At 39.2% G+C, this 26,176-nt stretch overlaps 1 protein-coding gene across 1 annotated transcript in view; it reads left to right on the forward strand.

Moving 5' to 3' along the window:
* FBN1 (fibrillin 1) overlaps positions 1 to 26,176 on the forward strand; it is a 160,569-nt gene that overhangs the window by 100,607 nt on the left and 33,786 nt on the right. The window contains exons 24-40 of the mRNA XM_074880361.1: positions 615 to 740; positions 1,549 to 1,773; positions 3,035 to 3,160; positions 3,253 to 3,381; positions 3,870 to 3,995; positions 4,125 to 4,250; positions 5,150 to 5,272; positions 8,917 to 9,042; positions 9,867 to 9,992; positions 18,288 to 18,410; positions 18,976 to 19,098; positions 20,883 to 21,008; positions 22,586 to 22,708; positions 23,320 to 23,442; positions 24,302 to 24,466; positions 24,851 to 24,919; positions 25,031 to 25,156. Coding sequence (XP_074736462.1) covers positions 615 to 740; positions 1,549 to 1,773; positions 3,035 to 3,160; positions 3,253 to 3,381; positions 3,870 to 3,995; positions 4,125 to 4,250; positions 5,150 to 5,272; positions 8,917 to 9,042; positions 9,867 to 9,992; positions 18,288 to 18,410; positions 18,976 to 19,098; positions 20,883 to 21,008; positions 22,586 to 22,708; positions 23,320 to 23,442; positions 24,302 to 24,466; positions 24,851 to 24,919; positions 25,031 to 25,156 — 2,211 coding nt within the window. The remainder of the gene's footprint in view (positions 1 to 614; positions 741 to 1,548; positions 1,774 to 3,034; positions 3,161 to 3,252; positions 3,382 to 3,869; positions 3,996 to 4,124; positions 4,251 to 5,149; positions 5,273 to 8,916; positions 9,043 to 9,866; positions 9,993 to 18,287; positions 18,411 to 18,975; positions 19,099 to 20,882; positions 21,009 to 22,585; positions 22,709 to 23,319; positions 23,443 to 24,301; positions 24,467 to 24,850; positions 24,920 to 25,030; positions 25,157 to 26,176) is intronic.

Below are 26,176 nucleotides of genomic sequence, written 5' to 3' on the forward strand. Positions count from 1 at the left end.
TGCTAAATTTTCCATGTAAATATAGAAATATAATATTTATTTAATGAAGTTAAACTCTGTGTGCAGTCATAAGGAGTTTATTCTAAAGTACTAATTGTTGACAAGGTCATAGAGCCAGATTTTAAATGGTGGTGTAGTTTCCAGATGTGCAGAGGTCTGCCTGATAAGACACAAACATGAAAAATACAAAAATTTAAAAAACCATGAAAAAAATACAGCATAACTTAATCTCATTGGAATAATGCATAATCTTATTATGCATTTACCTTTGTCTTTCTTTGCCCATTTGCTTCAAAACTCTGGCCCACAGTGAGTATGAAAATTGATACAATTTTAAAATGCCTCTCCCTTTTTTTGTCGCTTTTGAGTTTGATTTCAATATACATAGGAATGGCAAATAGCAACATGTTTTATTTCTAATATTCTGTAATTAATTGGTTCTGACTGACTTGCGTAAGAAATCCTAAATATTTGGAATTTTTTCAGGCCATGTAAACTGCTGTGGTTTAGTATTTTATCCTAAAACCCAAATGTTAGAATGTTCATATTTTTTCCGATTTGTTCATGTTTAGCATGCTAGTGATTACTTTTATTCACATTTTGTTTGGAAATAGATGTAAATGAATGTGAGGTGTTTCCTGGAGTCTGTACAAATGGGCAGTGTGTCAATACCTTGGGATCGTTTGTTTGCCAGTGCCCCAATGGAATGACTTTAGATGCTTCTGGACGAACATGTCTTGGTAGGTATTAATTCCATTTGCAGGTTTACTAGGGAAGAGCAAATCTATGTGGTAAGCAATGTTCACACTGCATGTTTTCTTACAAGTAAGGAAAATTATTTTTGTCCACATAAGTAATTTTCAAATGGAATCAATCAGGGACATGAACTTAGTTCAACTGGAATATGAACAGATTCCAATGGCAGTAGCTGAAGCCCATCACCATCTGCTAGCTGGTGAATAACATTGATTTAGTTCCAGATTGTTCATCTGGGAAATCCCTACAGATCATCTGTGCTCTTGGCACTCTTCATTTGCAGCCCCACTGAAATCACCGAGGTTGGAAGAGCAGAGGGGGGACACCATTGTGGGCTGGGACTCAGGTGTCTTTCCTAGCCACACTGTACACCTTAATGGGGGGTGCAACAGAATATCAAAGTTTTGTATGCTGTCCAGCCAAAGCACCTTTGTCCCTTTATGACAGTAAATTCCTAAGATTTGTCTCAGAACAAAGCATAGCTTGTAGTAATTGAAAGGCCTTATATAGATATGGTAACCTGGAATGCTTAAAATGCTTTTCTGATCCAAAATTTACTTAGTGTTGAGCACCATTTTGCAGAATGGTGCTTTAAGCTTACTTCAGCTTTTAATTTCTGAGTTTAGTGTTAATATTTTGCTGTTAGAAATTACGCAGTGTGCTTGGTATGCTGCTCTGAGTCCACAAAACCATGGAGCAAACTGTCCTGTGAAGGGATTCTGTAAAGGGATTCCTCTGCAGTGAACTAAATTTTCTCTTTCTCTCTCAACATACTGTTCAATTTCCCAACAGACATTCGCTTGGAGAGTTGCTACCTGCAACATGAAGATGAGCAATGCACCTCACAGATACCAGGTCGACACCGAATGGATGCTTGCTGCTGTTCAGTGGGGGCGGCGTGGGGCTTTGAGTGTGAGGAGTGTCCTCTGAAGGGATCACCTGAATTTGAAGCTCTTTGTCCAAGAGGATCTGGGTTCTCTACGAAAATAGAGATAACTGGGAAACCTTTCTCTAAAGGTATGTGATCCATTTGTGGTTCATTGCCAGCAAATCCTGCTGGCTTTTCCTTCTATTCTTCCCTCGGGCAATTCCTGTGGGTTTGAAGATTTCAGTGGTAGTCAGGCATTTCACTCACCTTGAGGCATGTTTGAAAATCCAATTAGATTTCATGGAAATTAAGGCCAGAATAAAACACAAGATGATTTAGTGTGTGTCACAGACCATTAAATACCATATAATGCCTCAGCCTCAAAACGCTGAATTTGTGGCTCTGCTAGAGAGGTTAAATTCTGTGCCTCCCGTGTTGCATCTAATGGCACCTCTGGTGGATGGAATAGCTTTGAAAACCTGGCACCTCATAGTAAAAGAACTGAAACTAAACTGAGCAGTCAGCTTTGGGTGTATTGAAAGAGCAATCCTTCTTACCTGTGCAGGGTGCAGTAACTTTAATTCTGCTGTGGAGCAAGCAAGGGAGGGTGAATTACTTTTGGAATTTCTTGTGGAGCTGCTTGGAGAAGTAGAAAAAAATGTTTCCAGGATGATAGCTCAAATCAACAGAATTTAATTTACTGTAAACCAAGTCTTGTTATGATTGTTGTTGGTAAACTTTCAGCATTAAATGAGAGTCACACAGTGACACCTTAGAATCATGTGCTGAAACCTGTCTTTCCAGGTTACCAGTGGGATTAAGATGGACAATGTCAGAAAAACAAATGGATGTGAATATGTTTATACAGAAAGCCAGTTACCCCAAAACTAAACATTATGAAGTCTGAAAGGAGGAAAAAATATATATGAATGACAATTGCTGTTGTTAGTTTCAGCCTTAGTTTTATAAACAGTTACTAAACCATTAATTATCCATAAAGTGACATGTGCTTTTATTTATGCTTGTTATGTTTTCTGTGACTCATGGAAGTCACATTTTTTCTCAGAAACCAGGAAACAGAGTGGTTCTTTTGAAAGCTCCCTTTGCCCTTGTAGGCTTGATCCTCTGTCCACGGAAATCTTACTGTTGTCTTCAGTGAGTTGCAGGTCAGATCCTGCAGGGCAAAGAGGAGACTAACACCATTTTATGGCAGAAAGTGCTCTTGGCAGAGTGTCTACATTGTTGGTTAGGTGGAAGTCAATATCGGTTTATGTAGTGTGGTCTACATTTTTCCCAAAAGGAGGGGTCATTATCATGAGAAAGAATGACCTCTGAAGTCAGCACTGTTCTTTTGTGCGCTGTTTTTGTATGAAGCGATAACATCATATGTCCTTACTGTTTCATTTTTAGATATCAATGAATGCAAAATGGTCCCCAGTCTTTGTACCCACGGAAAATGCAGAAATACCATTGGCAGTTTTAAGTGTAGATGTGACAGTGGATTTGCCCTTGATTCTGAGGAGAGGAATTGCACAGGTAAACTGCGTGGATGTATCTCTCATAACTTTGATTTGAAGAGGAAAAACTGAACTACTTTGAAAATACTGTGAATGTGTTTTATGTTACAGATATTGATGAATGCCGCATCTCACCTGATCTTTGTGGCCAAGGCATCTGTGTCAATACTCCTGGAGACTTTGAATGTGAATGTTTTGAAGGCTATGAAAGTGGATTTATGATGATGAAAAACTGCATGGGTATGTCTTTCATAGACCATAGATGTGCAATAGCATGCTCTGTGCTAGTATGCTATGCATGGTTTATTTTATATTTTTTTGAAGGTTTGATTGCACCTGGGTTTAGGTCCCTCTCATTTTGTGAGTCTTATTAAAGCTCACTTTAACTTTGTTTCCACCCCACATGTGAAATTGCTGCTTCTGCAGAATGCCAAAGCAAAAATGAGCAAGGATCAGGATTTTAGGATGTTAACTTTATCCCCACAGTCCCCATTTTGCTATGTGGGACACCATCCTGAACTTCAGAGTTAGATTAGATTAAAATTTAGAAGAAGCCTTTTTGATTTTTTTTTTTTTAACTGCACTGTGGTGTAAGGGGTGACTAGGAAAGTCTCCAGAGCCGATCTAGGCAGATGGTGCTGTGATGGGTAGCAGACTATGGGGAGGGGCGGGCTGCTGCTGTGGCAGTGCTGGCTCCTGCAGTGACGTGCCTTCCCTTTTTCCCACAGACATCGATGAGTGTCAGCGCAATCCCCTTCTCTGCCGAGGTGGTACCTGCATCAACACAGAGGGAAGCTTTCGGTGTGATTGTCCTCCAGGCCATCAGATATCACCAAATATCTCTGCATGTATAGGTGAGACATGCAGGCAAAACCAATATCGTGCACAGCTTTTTATACCACTCTTGTGCTGCGTGTGCATTTATAATGTTTGCTTTAGTATCATTTTCATTCAAACACATTCCTCTTTTTCTTTTGCAACAGACATTAATGAATGTGACCTAAGCACCAATCTGTGCCGAAATGGACGTTGTGTCAACCTGATTGGAAAGTATCAGTGTGCTTGCAACCCTGGATATCAGTCCACAGCTGACAAGTTATACTGTATTGGTAAGGACAAAATCTACATGGGATGTCTAGCAAATAGGAAAGATAAAACACAAATAATTGTTTCATTTTTAGTAGTTATATGAAGACATTTTTAACTGTGATTCAAAAATCTAGTATAGTCTGTCAAAATAGTATGCAAAAAACCCAAAATGTGCATATCTGTTATTGTGAGGAATGAATGAAATTATGGCAGCGCTACTATTAACTGTGTAATAGCTTATTTTCTCTAGTAAATCAATAATGATGCATAAAATAGCATACTATTTTAAATGACCGAAGACTTTAGACTTTGATAATTAAGTGGGAATACCTTGTTAAATCCTGAGTTTTATATTTTATTTAAAAGCAGCATTTCTGACAGACCAAGGAGTAGAATCATGTGGTTCAATTGAATTTTTCCTAATTTGATCTGTAGTTGTCTCAAATATAGGGCCTTTTCAATAACTGTTTCTTTAAAGCCACATTTTGTAAATGACATTTAGCTTAAATCACGTATTGTGCGCTGCTTTATGTGCATATATTCTATTGTGCCATGGAAAATGAAAAACCCACTGGCTTTAATTCTGCCTAGTAGATATTTTTTTCCCTTGATCATTACAAAAGCTTTGTTGCCTTCATGATACTGTGGTAACCCAACAGTGGTATTTCTATATGTAGAAAGAGAGCTGCAGAGGTATTTGTATATGCAGTCAGATAATACCATATCTTTCTCTCCCTGGTTTGCCTGACATCCATCCCAATGCCTATATTTGCAAACACTTGAATGTTCAAGGACTGTGCAAATATCGTGTAGATTCTGGATTAATGCTGTTCTGGAAAGCTGACTCAAAGTGTATTCTTGAAATGTGCTTTAAAGTAAAAGGTATTGTGGGTTTTAACTGTGATTTTCTCCTTTTTAGATATTGATGAGTGCAGTATAATGAATGGTGGCTGTGAGAACTTCTGTACAAACTCGGAGGGCAGCTATGAATGTAGCTGTAAACAAGGCTTTGCACTCATGCCAGACCACAGGACATGCACTGGTAAGGGGAGATTTTGGGAACTTTTCTGCTGGAAGAGCTTATTTCAATAGTTTAAAAATGTACCTTCTATTTAAGATTAAAGCTATTGTAACAAATACACACACACAAAAAAAAAAGTACTGCAGGGAAAGTGAAGTTCTTTTTCTAAAGTAAACGACTCCGAAGTATCAGAATTGGACAAGTGCAGACTGAATTGAAGGGAATTGATTCTTCATAATTTCAGAAAATGTACAAGTTGATCCAGTTTTGTAACAAAAAGCTGTACATTTTTCAGTAGGAGATAAATTTTCTCCCTTAAGGTATTATATTAGATCCAAATCCCAAATGTGTTGAACTCAATGGAAAGAATCATCATAAACAGAAGCCAGAATGCTCTGCATGTGTAGTGTATAGTTATATTGGAGAGAGAATAGACAGAAATGCTAGAAAAGGAGCTGACTGCCCCATTCTGTGGTTGTGTGGTATCTGCTCTTAAGCAAGCAAGAAAATTCCTATTTTTAATTCTTTGTTTAGTCAAAAGCAAGTATGCTGTATTACTTCAAAACTGAATGACTTTCAGACAAAACGAAATCTGAATAGTATGAATCTTTCTTAGGAAACAGCTCTCTTGCACTCTAAACAGGGTTTGTGAGAAAATTTTCAGGCCAAGTGGATTCTCCTTTGGGAGTCTGGGAGTCATAATCCCAGTAAGTGAATTGTACTCGGTGATTTCCACATAGGTTACTGGAAAGATAATTCTACCCTACTCTTCTCTTACTTCTTGCTGCTCAACCACTGGCCTGCTGAGGCATGTGAATATTTGCCAGCTGTTTGCCAATTCCATCCAAGAGCTCCTTGAAGAGCATAAGAAATACAACAGGATTAATCTCTTGGAATAGAATTGCCTTTACAGTTGAACAAATAGAGAGTTTTCTGTACTGATTTAATAGAGAGAGCTCACATTTAGAATTTGTAAACATTTATAGACCTCTGATGAGGGTCTCAATTACCCTGAGGCCACTTGCTACCATTCCAAAGGATAAAAGAGCCTTAAAGCATAGTTAAATGTAGTTTGCCCCCCACATTGTAACTCACACTGTCAGAAAGATGTAAAGTAGCCAATCTTCAGCAAGCATTGGACCCTTGTTCAAAAAAAGAAATCAACTAGAAAAAGTGCAGATTTGACTGACTCTGAAATTAAATATTACAAACCCTAAAATATTTAATTAGAAATAATTTGTCTTTAGGCCAAGTTTCTAGAAAAGGCAAGTTTGTAAAAAAAACTTGCCCCATTGGTGTTTGGGGCACTTTTTGAATGCAAAAATAAAACCAATTGATCAAAATTGTGCCTCAGCCAAAATCTAAACCCAAGGGACAGGATTAGAGGGACATGAGAGGGAAGGGAGGCAGAGGAGGGGAGCAGGGGTCTCTGAGCCACTTTTCTGTTTTCATCTTCTTGGCTTGACTGGGGACCAAATAACCCCAGTGTATACTTGACAGTCATAGGGATCTCAAGTCTACTGGCTGCAAACAGTTCTGTGCTTAACTCCTGCTTGCCCTTAGACATCTCTGAATGCAGAAGCAGAGCGGATTATTTACAGCACCTTCCTGCTTATTAAACTAAAAACTTTGGAATAGAAAACTATCATGTTTCCCTTCTCAAAATTAAAAAGAGAGGAAGCAGTTGCCTTTGCTGTGGGGAGGGGATGGATTGCCAGTGTTTTTGTCCTCACTTGACCGTAAACATGACCATAGAAGTTTGTAGTCAGATTGTACCAGCGTGAGGAATTAAAAAAGCATTTGATCTCAGCTGTGAATTTTTGCGTGTTTATATACAGCCTTGACTCTGAAAAATAGAATTTAATTCATAGGCCAGCCAGTAATAGCTATTAGCTATTCATTGTCATACTCTCCTCTAAGAAAGACTTGAATGCAGTAGCCAACACAAGGTTTAAATAGCAGAAACACCAGACACCTTTGGATGTCAAGTCAAACTCTACCTAAGAAAATATCTAGAGATGTGAGGGGTCACCTTTATCACCCTTCTAGTATCTAAAAATGCTGCTGCCTTCTCTTGAAGAGTTGTTAATTACATATATAAACATCTGGTAAATATTCAAAATACGCATGGTGAAATTTTGTCTCTGCCCAAACTGAGTGAAAAATAAGAAAAAATGTTTTTTGTGACATTTTCTGCTCATTGCACTGAATATCTGGTTTTGCTGTGTTAGATGTTTGTGCATGGTACAAGATACTGACCTGAGTATGTGAAACACCTATTTTACATTTTCAGTTTGCTCTCTGTGTGAACGTGTCTTTTATCTTTAACATCACACAAAGCTGGAAGCCATTATGGAATATATTTCTTGATAATTGAGCTGGTAAGAATGCCATTCAGTTCAGTAGTAGGTCAGGTTTGAATTGGTGAGGTTATGCATAAATAATCAGCTCAATTAGGAGAAACAACAGTTTCTTTGTCAGCTGATTTTCCTCCAACTGTGAAATCAGTACAGTGACAGGTTAGTAAATAAAGTTCTTTATATCTGTCATTATTATCCTCATTTCTAGAGCTTAATTTTGCATGTTAATTCAAATTCCATTCCAAATTAAGATTTTCAGGCTAATGTCCATGCCAACATTATTTGCTTGTTAAGATGAACAGGGACTGCTCAGCCTTCCTCCTTGCAGAAGTTGTGTTTCCACACAAACACTAGCTGGTAGAAATACAGAAGAATAATGAACATAATATTTTAAGTTAAAGTGAGTTCATTTTCTGCAGCTGCATCATTACTGCAATCCACAATAGACTGGTCTGATAATGAGTTACACCCTTTCTCTTGGAGGGGATTCCTGAATCTTGTCCTTTTTGTGCTGATTTTTTTCCCATGGTATCACTAGGCAGAGTTTCTGATTTTTGCTCTGGTTGGTCTGTGTTGGTGCTGACACAGGGAGATTCTAGGGATTTTTACAAGGAACGCTAATATAACCCCAGGGACTCTGAAAGATTCCAGACCTTAGCATGGCTGCATTAATATAATAAAGTGTCTGCTTCTGCAGCTTGGCCCAAATCAGTGATGGCCAATTTCATGAATTGAGAGAACAACTTACATGCTAGAGATTGTAACTATATGTCTGGCCTGGCCAGTCAGCTGAAATGCTAAAAAGCCCCGTAAAATCTCTTAGTGAAATAAATGTATGTACTGTAATTATTCCCATCATGAGTTTGACTCTGTGTTTCCAGTTTGTCACCACCCTTGAGACCTATAGAGGTATTCTGCATGCACGATGGCTTTTTTAAGCTCTGTAAAGTCCAATATCTTTATTGTTGAATTTGACTTCAGAGCTTCCGTTGACTTCAACAATGATGGATTGTATCCAAGAATCTCCAGTTGTATATGACCATGTGATGTGACAAAGGTTCTGTTTCGTTTTTTTTTTTTCTGTCAATGACTTTTTTACCTACAAAGTTGTTCCCATGAGAGTCATAGGGGTATGTTTGCCACTGACTTTAGCTGGAGATGAGGAGTTTACTTATCAGACAATTTTGCAGTGTATTGCTCAGTTATTTGCGGACTGAAGGATTCATGTTAATTGTTTGCTTGCCGTGATTATGGTTAGTTGCATTACATAAAGGTAGCATATTTTAATCTGATTTTTCCCTGTAGATATTGATGAGTGTGAAGACAATCCTAACATCTGTGATGGAGGCCAGTGTACAAACATCCCAGGAGAATACAGGTGTCTTTGCTATGATGGATTCATGGCATCTGAAGACATGAAGACTTGCATAGGTAAGTGAAAGGATATATATTCCAATCTGCATTAACAAGGGAAAATTTATTTATTAAGGCACTTTTTCCAAGTAGGTAGACAATGACATTTAAAGAGTATTGCTCTTATGCCCTAATTTTGGCCACCTGACCATTGCACAAGCTATGTTTATCAAATGCAGATGTAATCTCTGTATATCCCTGTAGATTGGGATGCAAATGTGATGATCTATAGCATTGTATCTTTGGGTCCTCTTCCGGTGAGGTTTTTATGCAGCTCAGATGGAATGGTGATTGCAGAAAGGAAGGGCTGGTGGATGGTGCCATGGAAAATTTCTAGCAAGATTAATCACCGGTGCTGATTTAAACTTGTCTCTGAGACAAAACTATTCACAATTGCTGTACCTTGGTAGAACAAAGTCATGAAACAGTGTATCTCCAAAACCAAATTTTCACATTTAAATTAAAAGTCTGGAGCACATTTGAGGAGGAATGTTTGTAAAAAACTAGGTAATGTATGCATGCATATATAAATGTATATACACACACACACGTACATAGAAAGCATCAATAAATAGTCATAGTCATTCTTTGGATAATATGCTGAATCTTAGTCTCTATTTGTAAGGAAAGTTGGAATTAAGGGTATGTTAACCTAGATATGGTAATATAGCAGTGTTAAATCAGATCTCGAAATGTACACTAGGTAAAGAATAACTAACATAAGCAGTTTCCTCTCTGCATATGTAGACCCATATTTGTACTAAAACATCATATCTCAAGAGATTATGCCAGCTACTTTCTAAGAATTTTATTTAATAAATCTTAATTCATGTTTTTTTTAGATGTTAATGAATGTGATTTGCATCCAAACATCTGTCTGAGTGGAACCTGTGAGAATACAAAAGGCTCATTTATCTGTCACTGTGATATGGGATATTCAGGCAAGAAAGGCACAACTGGTTGCACAGGTATGTTTTAAAATTTAATTACTAACTTTTAGTTAATGAGTCTGCATGCCCTTTTTTCTAGTGTTCAAAACTTCCTCTCGCTGCAATTCTTTTCACTTATTTGTGCTAAATACTGTATCTCTTACCCAAATTTTCTGAGCTTGTGTTCTGCTGAACTTCAGTGGCATAGCATTCAGCCTGATGGTGCTTCTGCTGAAACAAGTGACAAACAGTCCACTGGGAACAAAATTGGGCTTGTTACTGCATTGTTGTTGATCTAAGAGAACAGAAGATGCCATTGCCTGTAACTTGACAGGCTCCTGAGGACCTCGGTGCATTTGGATTAGTTAATTGCATACTACGCATGCAAATAACAGGTATCTGTTCCAAGCATTATTTTGGCAAACACAAATGCCTTGAAATATGTGCTAAAATATATTTTCAGTTTTTGTAAAGTGGCAACAATACAGCTACTCAACTACATTATATCAGCAAAATCAGAATTTGCATTATTTCATGTATTGCCAGCAAGCAGAAATGAGATTCAAATATACAGGCTCCAAGGGCTTGATATTAATAATCCTAGTGCTGGTGTCTCAAGCCAAGGTGTTGAGAGTCTTAGGCTTTGCCCAAATATGAATGCAAACATATGTTTAATATAATTTTTAATGTAGACTTAGGGTAAACACATTTCTGGCAATGTCTTTGAGACAAACTTTTATTCTTAGTCTGCCCTTATTGTACAGAGTTAATAATATACTTCTATAAGTGCCCCAAATATATGAAGCTGTTTTTTTACAGCTCTCACAGAACAATCTGAGAGCTGGGTTGTACTCTGCGTATTGCACTGTAGACAAATAGTTGTGCATTAGTAACAGCTGCCTTTGACTTACATATGAACTGATCTAAATCCAAGAAATCCCTAATTGTACCCTGTAGACCAACATTTCAATGCTCTTTGTTTCTGTGCTAAATTACATGAAGATCTTCCGTACTCTAGACCTGAAAACTCCCGTGCTGATCAGTTACACATGGCACAGCTATCACTCCCAGAGTAAGGAGCAATCAGGGAAGATGAAGCAACTAGTAGAAGGCAAAAGAAAGGTCATGGAGGCAGGGGAGGAATCTGAGGTATGGCTTCTGGGGAAGTGCCTGGAAATAGCCACCATTTTGGCATCATGTGATGCAGGGTAGTGGCAAATGTCCCAAGCAATACTTTTTCATTAACGGAGAGGCAGGGAAATCCCTCCCTTCTGGTCCCAACCAAGCCCAGCCCTCTGGATGGATGCTGTCTGCCATGTGGGCTCTTCCCACTGCCTTGTACATCTTTATCTGTCCCTCAGCCCATCCTCTGCTGCTTTTGGCTATATGCCAGCATCCCAGGGAGGATGGCACTCACCAGGAAAATGACTAGGACACCTTCATTACAACAGATACCATAAAGGGGCTCAGTAATTTGAAAGAGACTGGTGGTCTACGACAAAAGTATCAGTTATGCTCTTACAGATGAGGTGGGACCATACTCAAATCACCAAAAACTTTTAGAATTAAATAAGAGGGAGGAAGCAGAGCAGGAACTTTCTAGGTTGGTTTCATGCTGAAGAAACTGTGTGAATACAGGTCCTATCATGACTACAATGTGCAGGTTCTCACGTTCTGTTTTTTAAAAAGTCTGATGTACTGGTGGAGATCTTTGAATTCCCCACCTCATGTTTGCACAGTATTAGAACAGAGCTGAAGCTCCCAGGCTCAGGTACTGCTGACCATGAGAGCATCCTTTGGGACTTCTTCTGGAGGGACCTTGCCAACTACACCTTGACCCCAGGATTCAATTCTTGTCTTACAGACAGCTCAAAAGTACCCATAGTTTTTAGGATCTTCAGTGGAAGAAAATAACAAAAATGTGTACAGTGCTTTGAATGGGAGGTTCTCTGTTTCACGAGAACAACCAAATAATGTCCTCTGGGTTCTGTTACAATTTTGTCTAAATATTTCAGCTCCCCTGTCATTACTGATTGTTTCCATTTTAACAAATAAACATGGGTTTTTTTCTCCCCAATCATTTAACAGTATTCAGAATCCACCCACTGCCTTACATTCCCATCCCACACAGATGTTAGTTCCCCCCTCCTTGGTTCTCGGTAAGAATGTGGACAGAGTTTAGTAACAAAATCATAATTTTAAAAAAATTATGCAAAAATATACATTGTAGATGCAGGTTTCCTAGGCAAAGTGCTACAAATGGTTGAATTGCCATTCACAAGGCAAACTGTGGCAAGACTGACTTAGAGCAGTTCATTTTAGATTTTTCTAAGCAGGCATAGCCGTAGAGAGAAGACTGCAAAGTTTTCCCGTATCCTGGTTCCAGATTACCCAGATTTATGACAAATATCTTTTCTCTGCTTTTTCTGTCAGTAAAGTATACATGTACTTGTGCAGAGATGAAATCCTGTATTGGCACTTGCATTTGTATTATGTGATTCATCACCACTCTGGAGTATTGCCTGTAAATTTGCAATATTTCACTGTTGATGTAGAGCATTAGATTTACTTGCTCTGATATTTTCACAGAGGAACAAATTCTTCTCTGACTTTCTTCCTTCCATCCTTGCCAGTTACGGCTGTGTGCGCAGGCCTCCTGTTTGCTCCTGGTGGAGCTGTGCTTGCACTGGCTTAGGGCTTTCTTCACAAAGTCAGACTGAATGAGGTGAACCTGGGGGCAAGAGTTGCCCAAGATGGTCATCAGATCAAAAATAAATGTGCTTTAAAAGTCGGCTGGATTTCTCCACAGCAGGCTCAGGGAGTTGGAGGGCTGAGAGCAGGCTCTGACTCTGCAAGGGCTGTGCTGGTGCTGTTTGGAGAAAGGCTAATGGAAGATGTTCAGCTGTGGCCTTAGTGTGGGGTGTGAGGTTAGAGAGTTTGGACTTTAACATTACTTGCTGTCATCTAGTAATGATGATGATAGTGGATGAAGGAGTGAGTGAGTGCACACTGCATACTTGCATGGCTGGTAATAACATAGTTATAAAGAAAAATTCACCTGGTACCATGAAGAGGTGAGCCCTGTCATTTGCCCTCAGAAACAGCTCCATAATGTTTTGTGAGTTGTATAATGCACTTGCCTCTTTTCCCTGCCTTTGGCTTCTGGCCACTAATAATACATTGTGTTTCAGCCTTGATGGCACAGGAGAGTTCTGGTATCAGTGAAACAAATACATTTCCCCTTATGAATCTGGGAGCTGGCTATGTCAGGCCAAATACCAGAAGATAATAATATTAAGATGCTGCCCGCCAAATGGGGGTATTACAGAAGGAGCATATTGCGAGCAGGCATCTGTCCAGCAATAACATGCTGCGCCCCAGGCTGATGACGTAAGGATGGATAGCACACAAGAACTGAACTGCCCCATGTGAAACTCCAAGAGGTGTTCACGGTGCGCTATGCTGAATAAAATCTGAGTGATTCCAAAAGAGAAAACAATTTTACAGGTATGGAGATAAGAATATGGAAATTTTTCCATATATTTTCCTACTTGTGTGAGCACTAAGTTGAAATTCACAGTCTTCTCCCTCTGAAAAGCATTCCCTTTTACCTACCTGATTACATGGGCAGTGACCCAGGAGGAGGAAATGCCTTGTGACTTCCACCAGACGACTGGCCCTGTGGGAATCAGGCCCAGGCTTGAAATACCAGTGAAACGTCAGTGCCATAAAATGCACAGATATGCAGAGAGTGCCAAAAAAATGAAAAAGTCAGAAAATGCTTAAGGGATTTGCATAATTCCTGACAAACAGTACTGATTTATAGGTGGCATCTGAATTAAATTTACGCTTTGCTAAGAATCCTTATAAACTATCGAAGCCCCCATGAAACCTAACGGAAAACAGAAATGGTACACAGAGTACCCTGAGGATTTCATGCCCTGTGATGAACGTGTGAGTTTTCATGGGTTAATGTTCACTCTTGTTCTGTTCAAACTGAGAAGAATGACTTGGGTGTTTCCAGAGTGGAGGTGAGAATAATGATTTATCGCCATGCTCCTCTCTGGCTGAGTTTAATGATCCACTTCCAGACTGCATAGGGATGCGCTGTGCAGATACTGTCTAGCTGTTTCTTTCCTTTGGTTGCCACGTTTGCAAGCATAGTGCCAACATGACAGGTATATATGATGTGTATTTTTGCTGCACATCCACAACCCTAAAAATTTGTGCCTCTGTGATTAATGGGAGAGACACTATATTAATTGCCAAAGGCTTGAGAGAAAAAATATTTGTTCAGAGAAGAGAACCGAAGGAGCCAGCAAAACAGGGTGACTGACAGTTTTTTTTCCCCATAGTGCTTGGGATTATTATGAAGTCAGATCTGCATATTATTTATCATACGTATTCTCATCTGTTGTAGGCAGACAACTCCCTTAGCATTAATGGGAGTTGTGCAATTACAAAGCTGAGAACATGTGTGCAGCAGGACTGGGGCACAATGGGACCGGCTGAGGATGTAGTGTCAGTCTCGGATTGGAATGTCTTTATTTTCCTTGGCTTGTCATAGCCTCATACTCGAGGCAGAAGAAGGTTGATATAAATCAGTGACTCACTTCTTTACTCTTTAGTGAAAATCCCCCTGAAGTCAATGGGAATAAGACATCATTGTGTGAAACCCTGACTTGAGTACTGTCCTTCTGTGTGCTCTTTGGGTCATGATACCTTAACTCAGACCAAGTAATGCCTTTCTTTTCAAACAATTATATGAAAATATTTGGAGTATTTGAAAAGTGTAGTACTGTTTGTACTGCCATGCAGACAGCACAATCTGGACTCTTGCTCTTATTAAAGATATTTATGTTGAGTTAATTTTTCCCCTACAGAGCTCAACTTCTTTTTGTTTCGTTCTGTGAAGCCATAATTCAATACTTATGGCAACATAAATCCATATTAAGCTCCAGTATAAGCAGGCATAAATTCCATTGATTTCACTGCCCCGTTTACACAGGACCGTGTTTGGTCTGAGATCCTTTTTGCCTTGGAAATAATTGCAATGCAATAAATTTAGGCTTATAACTCAACTGTGCAATGAAAGGAGAGAATAGGGATTATAGCAAAGCAACATCTGAGTTAAATGCAGATAGCTTTGAAAAGAAGTGAAATCTGGGATGAAGCCAGTGATGGTATTTTATATGCTTCAATCAGCTTTCAGTTAAGTATCTGAAAGCCTTTCTATGTATCAATGAAATAAGCCCTGCAATGCCTTGTCCCTGTAAAGGTAGATGGTATTAGAAAATATATTTTGCCTTCCCTATTTGATCTTTACCCAGACAAAAAGCATTGAAATCTATTGAAAATTTTTCCTGGAAAAAAGCTGAGAATTACAGGATTTTGTTCAAAGCAAGTAGAATGACATTTCAGTGGGTGATCTCTGAGAAAGTTGATGCCATTATAAATACCCATGTTTGGATATAGATTTGTGCTCACAACTTTCATCCCGCAGAAGATTCCAAGCTTTTTAGTGTATGTGTCAAAGAGCTGATGGGGGAACAGGTGTCCACTGCAAGGCTACCAGTGTCATGGTGCTGCTGTTCCCCTGGGAGATTTAAATAGGGGCTCTCAGGTGCAAAGTGTTAGCGGGTCAGTGTGAGGTGGGATGGGATGGAGTCCACAATCACTTAACGTAGAGTTGAAAATTTGTTTTATGTTGCCTTAAATTTGAGCCTGAGCATGACTTCATTGCGGTGTAGCTGTTGCATGCAAGTTTCTGTTTGTGTTTGCTGGTGGTTTAAAAAAATTCTTGGCAGAAATCTCTCAACTGATGATGTTTTTTCTGGTGTTTTGTTGTGCTCTGCAGGGTATAAGGAAGCATGTGATTGTATGTTTCAAAGCATCAAATAATCAAATACAGTGCAATCTTAATGTTAGCAGTGGTGTAACAGTTTGGGTTTTAAAATCCTGTAAAGGTTAAAATATGGAGTGTTTGCTTCAGCCTTTTTATGTCAGTCTATATTGTAGCTGACCTCTCAAAATTCCTTCTAGTCTTTCCCTTCAGTCCAAGCCAAAATGTTTTTTTCTTGTTTCTGACCACCCTTAAAATTTTTGACAGACACTAGTTTCCTGTTCAGGGTGATTTTATCTTAATATGAGTTTCTGCACATGCTAAAGGCAAATATACTCTGGATTATCTGCTCCTGACCCTTTTTTTAAGTTTTAAAAAGTAAGTGTCCATTTGCATGGGTTCAGGCTTGTTGGTGCAGTCAACATTCATTAATAGTAGATTCCAGCTGCTAGATTTAGATCTATATCTGGATGTCAGCATTCAGATTACGGGAATACTCGGGTCTGGGGTTTTGATTCAGAGCAATGCCTCATTTAGAAAGAAACCCAGAAAAGTAAGATTGGATACAATTCCACTATACAGACTTTTAAAAACCTCAAACAAACACAAAACCAACCAAACAAAAAAACCCCTCAAACCAGCAGTGGGTTTGGGTAATTTCTGGACTTGAGTATTTAATTGTAGGATGACAGATGTATGTTGTCTGCTTCTCAGAGTCATGTGTAGCCTTTGTGACAAGACAAAATGTATGTACGGGGCATAGAGAAAGGGCACAAAGCCTTTTGTCTAAAGAAGGGTGGGCAGAAAAACCTAAGAAAGGGTTATAAAGGAAATGGTTACGATGGTACCTGGACACTTTCCCCAATGGCTCCACTCTCTTGCCCTCTTTAAAGAGCTAATTGTTTTTAGATACAATGTTAGGGAAACTGAAGTCTGTGGTTTGGGGGCTGAGAACCCCAAAGGTTGTTACATGGTTGATACCTTTTCTTCATCATCTTCTCAAGAGGAGAATGAGCTGCATTTTTGTGTGTAGAATCATGCAGTTTGTGAGCTTGTTTTCCCTTTCCATCAGCTATTGTACAGAATGAGATGATTTGGCTTACTGCAACAGCAAAGGCACCTGGGAGGGCTGAAAAAATTGCTATAAATATTAAGTGGTTTGATGTGAGTTCTAGATAATTTACATCCTGCATGGAAGTAAAGCACACTTAGAGAGAGCTTGGTTACAAAAAACATTGTAAAATCCATAGCTCGGATGTGTAAGAAAATTCCTGCCAGTTTTGTTTTAGTTACCAGTAGTAATTTCTGAAAACTTTGCCTTTGAGTTTATACATTCTTCAAGTACTTATATGGGGCATTAATACTGTTTTGTGACAAGGAAGAATGGAATTCAGTTTGGTTTTTTTGGTCTATACATTCTGACATTGCCAGAGAATGCCCAAGAATGAACATAAGGTGAAAATAGCAAGTACTGAAATAGAATGTGCTGGCATGAATGCATATGTTGAAGGTTGAATGACTTGCCTGGTGTCTCCAAGTATACTGACTTTTTTCCACTGTGTTAAATTTCCTGAGTTCTTAATAAACTGCATGCCTGATGAGCTTTGTGTCCATCAGCTGTCATGTTTAATACAGTGGTACAGCCCATCCTCCACCTTCCACAGAGTCTCTGGCAAGACAGAACCTGGCTTCATTAACTGCCTAGGGATAATCATAGGAGCAGTTTGCAGGTGGTGCCCAGCCGGTGTTCATCAGCATCCTTGCAGATATGGTGGGGGCTGTGGGAGTGTTGCATTCCAGGAGTCCCTGGGCAGCAGAGTTTCCTCTGAGACCTTTTAGCAAACCATGCAATGTAGAGACACGTGAGATCCGCTTTGAGGACTCCAGGGTGGGCATATGGGAAAGTTGCCTTCTTTCCCTCAGTCATGTTAAGGTATGGTCAAGATGCAAGCCAGTACACTGTAGTGGTATCTCTCTATTGTCAGGGGAGCACAGGTTTTCACACCAGCTCTTTGTCATCAAATTTGACCCACAACCTCTTGCAAAGCTGCCGGACAAACATACATCCCAGGATGCTGAACACCTGCATTGGTAATCTTTGTGAATGCTAGTCCCCTTCTTCCTGAAGTCTGTGGCCTCACATTCTTTCTGAGCGCACCAGTTAGAAAAAGAAGGGAAACTTGAGTTATGGTTTTCCTCCTTGAATCTAAAAGTTACCAGGCGTTGGAGCGAACTGCAGGAGTACTGCTTTGTATGCCTATCAGAAAAATAGATTGTAGGGCAGCACATGTTTGAAATACGCTACATGCTTCTTTGCTTTTCTCTGTTGTGATTTTACTTCTCTTCTGCTTCATTTTTAAATGTCACGTTATAAAGAAATGCAGGCTTGCTTTCATGTTCACATTGTCTTTCTTGAGAAAATCCAGTATCAGTTATCTGGATATGAGAAAGTTTGATCCATGAGCTCTTCAAACATCTCTGTGTTTTTACAGATATCAATGAGTGTGAAATTGGAGCCCATAACTGCGATAGACATGCCATATGTACAAACACAGCAGGAAGTTTCAAATGTAGCTGCAGCCCTGGCTGGATTGGAAATGGTATCAAGTGCACAGGTGAGAGACGTACATATTTGTATTTATTTGTAAGGTCAGACTGAAACTGGGTCCTAGCAATTCTGAAAAAAACAATACCACACCTAGAAATTGAGAAGACAAATGTATATCAAGCTTGTTAGGTCGCTTTGACATGATCTGTTAGAGGACAAATTCTCTGCCACGGTAACTGAAATTAGCATTATCTTATGTTTGGCTTGAGATGGTGAAAACAGACTGGACCATGGAGAGAAGAGGTGCTGTGTCCTTGAGGGCAGCTGATGGGAGGCAGTGAGAGGTCTCCTGGTGCTCCCTGTGAAAACAAGATACAGGTCTTAGTTTTGAGAGTGCCCTGCAGCTTCCTCATTCACAGTTACCTTGTCAGACTTCTTTGTTGGGCTGCAACTAAGCTGTGTCTGCTTTTCCAGTCAGATGACACCACATATGTGTGGGTTTTATTACGGAAGATTATTTAAAGTAGAGCTTCTGTGTGCCATACGCTATTTAAAGTTTGTATTCATGGTGTGTTTTTTTAACTAATGTTGCTTTTTTCTTTTTTTTTTTTTTCTTTTTTATTTTTTTAAAGATCTGGATGAGTGCTCCAATGGAACCCACATGTGCAGCCCACATGCTGACTGCAAGAATACAATGGGCTCTTACCGCTGCCTGTGTAAAGAAGGTTATACTGGGGATGGCTTCACTTGTACAGGTGAGCTTTCTTAGGAAAGCATTGGATGACCTCCAGTGGTCCCTTGCAACCTAAGTTAGTTTATGATTCAATACACAAAAATAGCTTTTAAACATTTGAAATTATTCTCTAATATGTCCATGTCCCTATTCCATTGTCTTCTACTTCACCTAAGTTGCCATAACTTGAAATAAATACTGTGTATTATACCTAGTCTAAAGCAGTCACTTTTTTCACTTGATAAAATGCAAGTCTTGATTGAGCTTTTCTTGTTAGTTGGAGTGGGTGGCAAAATTATTAAAACAATGCTTGATCATATAATCTGGCTAGTTAGTAAACCAATCCACTGGCTACCCACCTTTATATTTAAATAACAGGGCACACACATTAAAATTACTTCATAAAATTGGCTAAAAATATTTGTTCTTTCCACAAGTGACTGTGTGCTGTCTGCCCTCTTTACTGCAGCATCCTGAGAGCTGGTGTCAGGATGCAGTGCTGACATCTAGAGTGATGGAAGTAGCTGCTTCTGAAACCTCACTTTATAAACTGTAAATGTGATTATAAAACATTGCTAGAGAGATGTTTCCCACCCACACTTCAGTCTTCTGCTTTGAAGAACAGGTTAGCTCATGTAAGCTTAGTCAGGAGCCCTGCTACTACACTAAGGATATCAGTGTTGCTGGTGGAATTATTTGGAATAAAGACATGTGATAGATGGCTGGTGGGCCAGGTTTTCAGCTGGTGCAAATCAGCAGTGCACTATCAACTACAGCAGGTTTTTTATGACAGAATCTGGCTCAGCAGGTTTAAGGCTGAGTTTGAATGATTCCAAGTTATAAATGGACCCTGGGATTCTGTTAAGTTCTCTCTATATAATTTACTCTAGAATCTGATTCAGCTTTCTTAGTGGCCTTCATAACCCAGTGCTCTTTGTTAATTTCCCATATGATGATTTCCAGGAGTCTATAAACCACATCTTTCAAATGGAGTGCTCATGGAGTTTCTACATTCAGTAGAACTTTCTTTTTTTTGATGTGGATACTTTATTGTTCATGGATTCAAGAGGTGGCTGGGGCTCAAACTAGGGCATACAAGCGTTCTGTAAGCTCTCTGCCAAAGCATGCAGCATTCACCCTGGTAGGTAGTACCTTTGATTTGCCAGCCATGGACTTTTACAAGCTCACACTGCCAGCCAGACTCTGTTGCAACAGGGTGTTTTTGTCATGTATAAAGTTTCAGCTAGAGAGTAAGGGCCACAATCTATCTGAAGAGCAGCCTATTCCAGTAGCGAGGCTGTTTTTCTCATCAGCTGTTAACCTGCAGTTTAATTTTGATCAAGTTATTTTCACCTCAATGCCACTTTTTGTCAGTGTTTTGTATGTTTGGCATGGAGACCGCCTATTACCATATGTTTGCTCATTGCACAGTAAACCTCTTTTTTCAATTGCTGCCTCTAGGCTTTACTGTAATAGAAACAATAACTATAATAAAATTCACGTGCTCGTTCTGAGACTAAATTTGACCCTGTGTACTGCCTCCAGTTGTTATTAACTGTAGCTACTTTAGGAGTCTGTGCCTCTCTCTGATTTTCCTTTTGATTAGAAGCTGTATTTTCAACATCAGAAATATACCAAGCATACATGTAATAGCCTCTGCACATAACTAGATTGCAGTTTCTTCTGCAAGTGTTCAGAGCTAATAGAATAATTAAAATCCTTGGAACACTGTGTGCTTCAGGTGAAACAAATGTTTGTGAGAAAACCATGTTTACTGTAAACCTGCAATTTCTCTTCCTTTTACAGACCTCGATGAATGCTCAGAAAACTTGAATCTCTGTGAAAATGGGCAGTGCCTCAATGCCCCTGGAGGATATCGCTGTGAATGTGATATGGGATTTTTGCCAAGTCCAGATGGGAAAGCATGTGAAGGTAATTCTCTGTAAGCTTTAAACAACACTCAAACTCTGGCTTAGTAGTATTTTACATTTGAAAAATTTTACAATTGGTTGCAGTTGTGGTTGTACTGAGAACTGCATGAAAATTGTCAATAGTAGTTGGTTTTTTTCAGTTTATACATTTATTATGGGCCTCTGGGTGTTCATCTACCTATTGTATATAGAAAGAATAGCTTTTTGGAGCCTATCTTATATTATTTGTGGGTCTGATTACTGATCCAAATGGTGCTGTCAGCTGCCATTTCATCTGGTCATTTGTACACTGTTCTTCATTTTATTCATAACAGTTAAAAAGTAACAACTTTGCCTTGGTGTATATGAGGATGAAAAACACTGGTTTGGTAGCTAATACAGTGAACATGCTTTGAGGGCTTCTGTGAGGTGCAGAATCGGAGTTTGAAGCCTGGCAGAAAGTCTGTACAACCACTCCAAAAAAAAAAAAAAAAAATCCCATGAGTATTTGTTCGGTTTTGAAAGTCAGTTGCCAGTTAACTGTTTACAACTCGTTCATAAGAGCTTTGCATATGCAAAGATTCACAAAAATCAAATAATAAACATGTTACCAACGTGATTAAGGTCCTATATTTGCAACATGTGTAACATCCTATATATGTAACATTTGTAATCCTTGGTTGATATAACGCTAATCAGTTTAAGTCAGTCAGGGAGAAGCAGCCATATCATCTGACATAGTAATAACTCATAGTAACTGGTATTTGATGGAGTTCATAAGTACATCACTATAAATAGGATTTTTTCCCCTGAAAAGTGTTCTGTATATTTTTTTAGTAATCTACCAAGAGAAATAATTTATGAAAGTGAATTTTTGTGTAAACTAAAACAATACTAGGTTTCATAACGTTTCATGAAACAATTTACTTTCAAACCTTTTAGCTAACTTTAAATAGGTTATATAGAGCCTAGCTCCTGTTGCTAAAACAGACTTTCCTTGATGTCTCAGATGTGTAAACTAAATGCAGTATTTTAAGGTTCTTTGTAAACACACACTTTTTTTATTGTATCAAATGGGTTGTTCTTTGTGTGGTGCATACAGCATTCAGTAAATACTGAATCAGATGCAGTGATTTGGACAAAAGGCACAAAAATGAGCTCTGCTTGCCAAACTCGAGATCTGTGAAATGCAGAAACCTGAAGATGAGCATCAGGTTCACCTTTGGGCACAAGCTTTTCCTTTGCTGATGTCCATCTTTCTGCAGGTGACTGCTGATTTAGAATAAACTTCATTTTTTAAAGCATATCTCCTGCCATGTTTAATTTTGCTACTTGTCAGATTAGCCCACTAATAAGCTCAGATTGTTTCTGGCATGATTCCAGAGGCACTGGAAAGAGCCTTTTGCCCCAAAAAAGGTTATGGATTAGGTTCCTTAGGCTCCAAACTTAAATCTTGCGTGTTATTTTTTCTGGTCTTACATGTTGTGGGGAAGCAGTTGGCTTTCAGATCCATGTTTTCTGAACCTTTTTGCGGTTCTCTGTCTATATCTTAAAAAGATAAGGAAACCTCATATTTTTCCCCTCCTGTTCCTCTATCAGATATTGATGAGTGCTCACTTCCTAACATCTGTGTCTACGGTACTTGTCATAACCTGCCTGGACTTTTCCGATGCGAGTGTGAAGTGGGCTACGAGTTGGACAGAAGTGGTGGTAACTGCACAGGTAAAGATAATTTTGAACAACATGCTTTTTAATTTTCTGTTAGTGTCGTGGTCAGCAACTTAGGAAATTCTTTTTTAAAAGCTATACAAATCAGACTGGATATAGAAAGATATAGACTTCCCTACTGTATAACGCAGGATTCTCCTTCTTGTGTTTTCTACACTCCTCTTCCCATTTCTTTGTCAACCTCTGATATCCTATTGGCTTAAGAGAAGAAGGGGAAAACCAGAGCAGAGATAACATCTCTGTCTGTCCACATCTCCCAGATGGAGATGTGTTGTGCCTTGTAGTTTCAGTTCACAGTACTGGATGGTAAGCTATAACCTTGTCATGTGTTTTTCCCGTAAGTATTTTTTTTAGTATTTTATGTGAATTTTAGTTCATAGATTGGTTTTCCAGAAAAAAGAATTATTTTTTTTTTTCCTCCCATGAAATGATAAATTCATCTCAGCCTACTGTTCTTCTAAAATGTGTGTGTATTTTTTAGAGCTTTCTGGAGATCAGTGTCTCATAACTAGTGGATTTGTGATGGTCACCATATGATACCCAGTATATTGATGGTTTGTGCTGTCCTTGGGTATTTGCTTACCACGTGCTGTTTTTTCTTGCAGATGTTAATGAATGTGCAGATCCCACAACCTGCATTAGTGGCACGTGTGTTAATACAGCTGGTAGTTACACCTGTGAGTGCCCTCCTGATTTTGAGCTGAATCCCACCAGAGTTGGATGTGTTGGTAAGGGACCACTCCTTATGTTATTTACAGGTGAAATTGCACAGAGGGGCTGCAAGGCTTACTGCTTAGGAGTAAAGTCCCAGGTCATGAAAGAGGGCTGGAATGGGCTCTCCAACTCCCACCCCACTGCCCCTGGCTTAGAAGTTGTAATAGTGCAGCTGGAGTATGTCCAGAGTGATGTAGCATGCCAGCAGTGCCCAGCTGCCAGAACCAACCCCTTGGGCCTTGTTACAGCTGTCCACAATTTACAGCAGGCATGAGATGATTTTAAATTTCAACAAGCTTAAACCACCATCCAGCTGGCCCCAAGATGGCAGGCAAATGAAGTTGCGACATAAAGCCACCCATGCTCTTGGAGCATTCACCACAGCTTGGCTAGGTGCAGTTTCATGTCTGATGGAAATGCTCTTGTATCAGGCTCCAACTGCTTCGTAATCCTCTGATATTTTTTGGCATTTGTTTGTTTAAAGGGACATAGGGATGCTCCTCATATTCAAATGTATTTGAAATTCCTAACATTTAGTAGATGCTTTTGTGCTTGTTAACCTCAAGGAGAGGAGAAAGCAGTGGCTTTCTGGAACTGGAAGGATGTACAAATGCAGGTGAAGATGTGAATCAAAATGAGAAAAGGCCTGGCTGAACTGCCCTTGGTCATGCTGAATAAATTCTCTACTTTGTGAGAAGTCCAGCAAAGCCAAGGAATGGGGCACCACTGTCCTACCTATGCAGGAAAAGCTGGGCCCTCCTGGACAACTCAAGTCACTTTCTTTAGCTGTCTACAAGACATTCCTCATCCTGAGATGATGTGTTGTTTTCCTCTCTCATAAGATGTATTTGTCATTATGTGCATTCTGAATAGATACACGATCTGGCAACTGTTACCTGGACATTAAAACTCGTGGAGATAACGGTGGCACCTTCTGCAGCAATGAGATTGGAGTGGGTGTTTCCAAGGCCTCCTGTTGCTGCTCCCTGGGCAAAGCTTGGGGAGTTCCCTGTGAACATTGCCCACTTGTGAACACAAGTAAGTCAGCTTTCCTGAGTTAAGCACAACAATACAATGTGTTTGTTGGATTTTTTTTATAATTTAGCCAGGTAACTCAAATACTGGTGTAATCATGTATGGTGTACATGAAGGGGACAGGTTTCCACCAGTCTTAACCAAAAACTTTACTAGTCTCTCAAAAAGATCATTTACTCAGAATAATTCTGTTATAATTTCTGAGCAAGTTTGCTGTTACACAAAAAACCACATTATGAAATGGAATAGCAGTTGATGCTACAGAGTAAAACCTAATGTTTATATCTGGTCACTTTGTTACTTTATATTTAAATTACCTGTAATATCTGATAATTGTGCTGAAGACATTTGTACTATTTTAGGTTCATAAATCTATCTTGTTTTCAGCTGAATATAAGGTTCTTTGCCCTGGAGGGGAAGGATTCCGACCAAACCCTATTACAGTTATATTAGAAGGTAATGTTTACATTTTCCTATATTGACATGTCTAAAATTATGAAACTCTTCAGCGAGTGTTGTTTTTCATGGGAGAGCATGAATGAAATGTTTGTGGTTTTGTTTGAACAGATATTGATGAATGTCAAGAACTGCCTGGACTTTGCCAAGGAGGAAAATGTATTAATACATTTGGTAGCTTCCAGTGTCAGTGTCCATCAGGGTACTACTTGAATGAAGAGACTCGAGTGTGCGATGGTACGTAGCCTTCACTTAACTAGTCCTCTGCATTTATTCTTAGAAAATGACGACAGATCTATATGCAGAAGAATTACTCTGTCCTTGAAAAGGAACATAACCAGATCAAGCAGTGTAAATCTTAAGGGTGGGAAAATTGGAACAAGCTGAAGTCTTGCACTGAGAGAGAAAATTCCTTCTTGACCATGTTGAAATATACGCAAATTTTTGTTTAGAGTGATCAGATTTTGATCAAAACCAGAAAACCCAACATTTTTTCTTTAAGTAAAACATAATCTACTAACCAGCTATAAAAAATAGCTATTTTGTAATGGATAATGAATAAGCAGTCAGATAAAGAGCAAGCTTGCCCCATGAGTCTGCTGGGCTGGTTACAGTGTGTCCATGCTTTTTTTGCACTGCTTATTTTCTCTCCTGCTGATCTCAATGTCCAGTTGAAAATACTGGTTGTACTGCAAAATACTTTTTCCCCTAACGCAGTCAGTAGTACATGTTCATCACATTACACACAGCTGTCACGTTGTACTGGATATAAAACTTTGAGCAACCCATCAAGTCCTTAAATTTCCCATTGTCCAGGCTGTCTTCAGCCTTCCAGACTGTTAATAATATGATGTGCCAAACACTGCAGAAATACGGAAGATTCAGGTCCTAAATTAAGGCTGAACCAAAGTACTTCATCCATATTGTGCTTATGTAGCTCAACAAATGTTAAAGAGGAAATCTACCTTTATATTTTTCCGTAGTGGTGTGTCAAAGATACTTCAAAATGGTAAGGCTAGTGAAATACTTTTGAACTTCTAGAAATGGAGGTGGTTTGGGGGTGGTGTTGTGTTTGGGTTTGGTTGGGGTTGTTTAAACAAAGGTTAAAGTCTCTTGATGAAATAAACATGACATCTTGTGTTAGGAAGGTTGCTCACTTTCCCCACTCAAACAGACCTGAACTGTCCAACCAGTCTGTTTTAGCATCATTACTTATTGAGGTGGGCACTCCACAGGGAACAGCTTTGGTTCTTGTCG

The sequence above is a fragment of the Strix uralensis genome, chromosome 11 (genome assembly GCF_047716275.1).
Source record: "Strix uralensis isolate ZFMK-TIS-50842 chromosome 11, bStrUra1, whole genome shotgun sequence".
Taxonomy (NCBI): Eukaryota; Metazoa; Chordata; class Aves; order Strigiformes; family Strigidae; genus Strix; species Strix uralensis.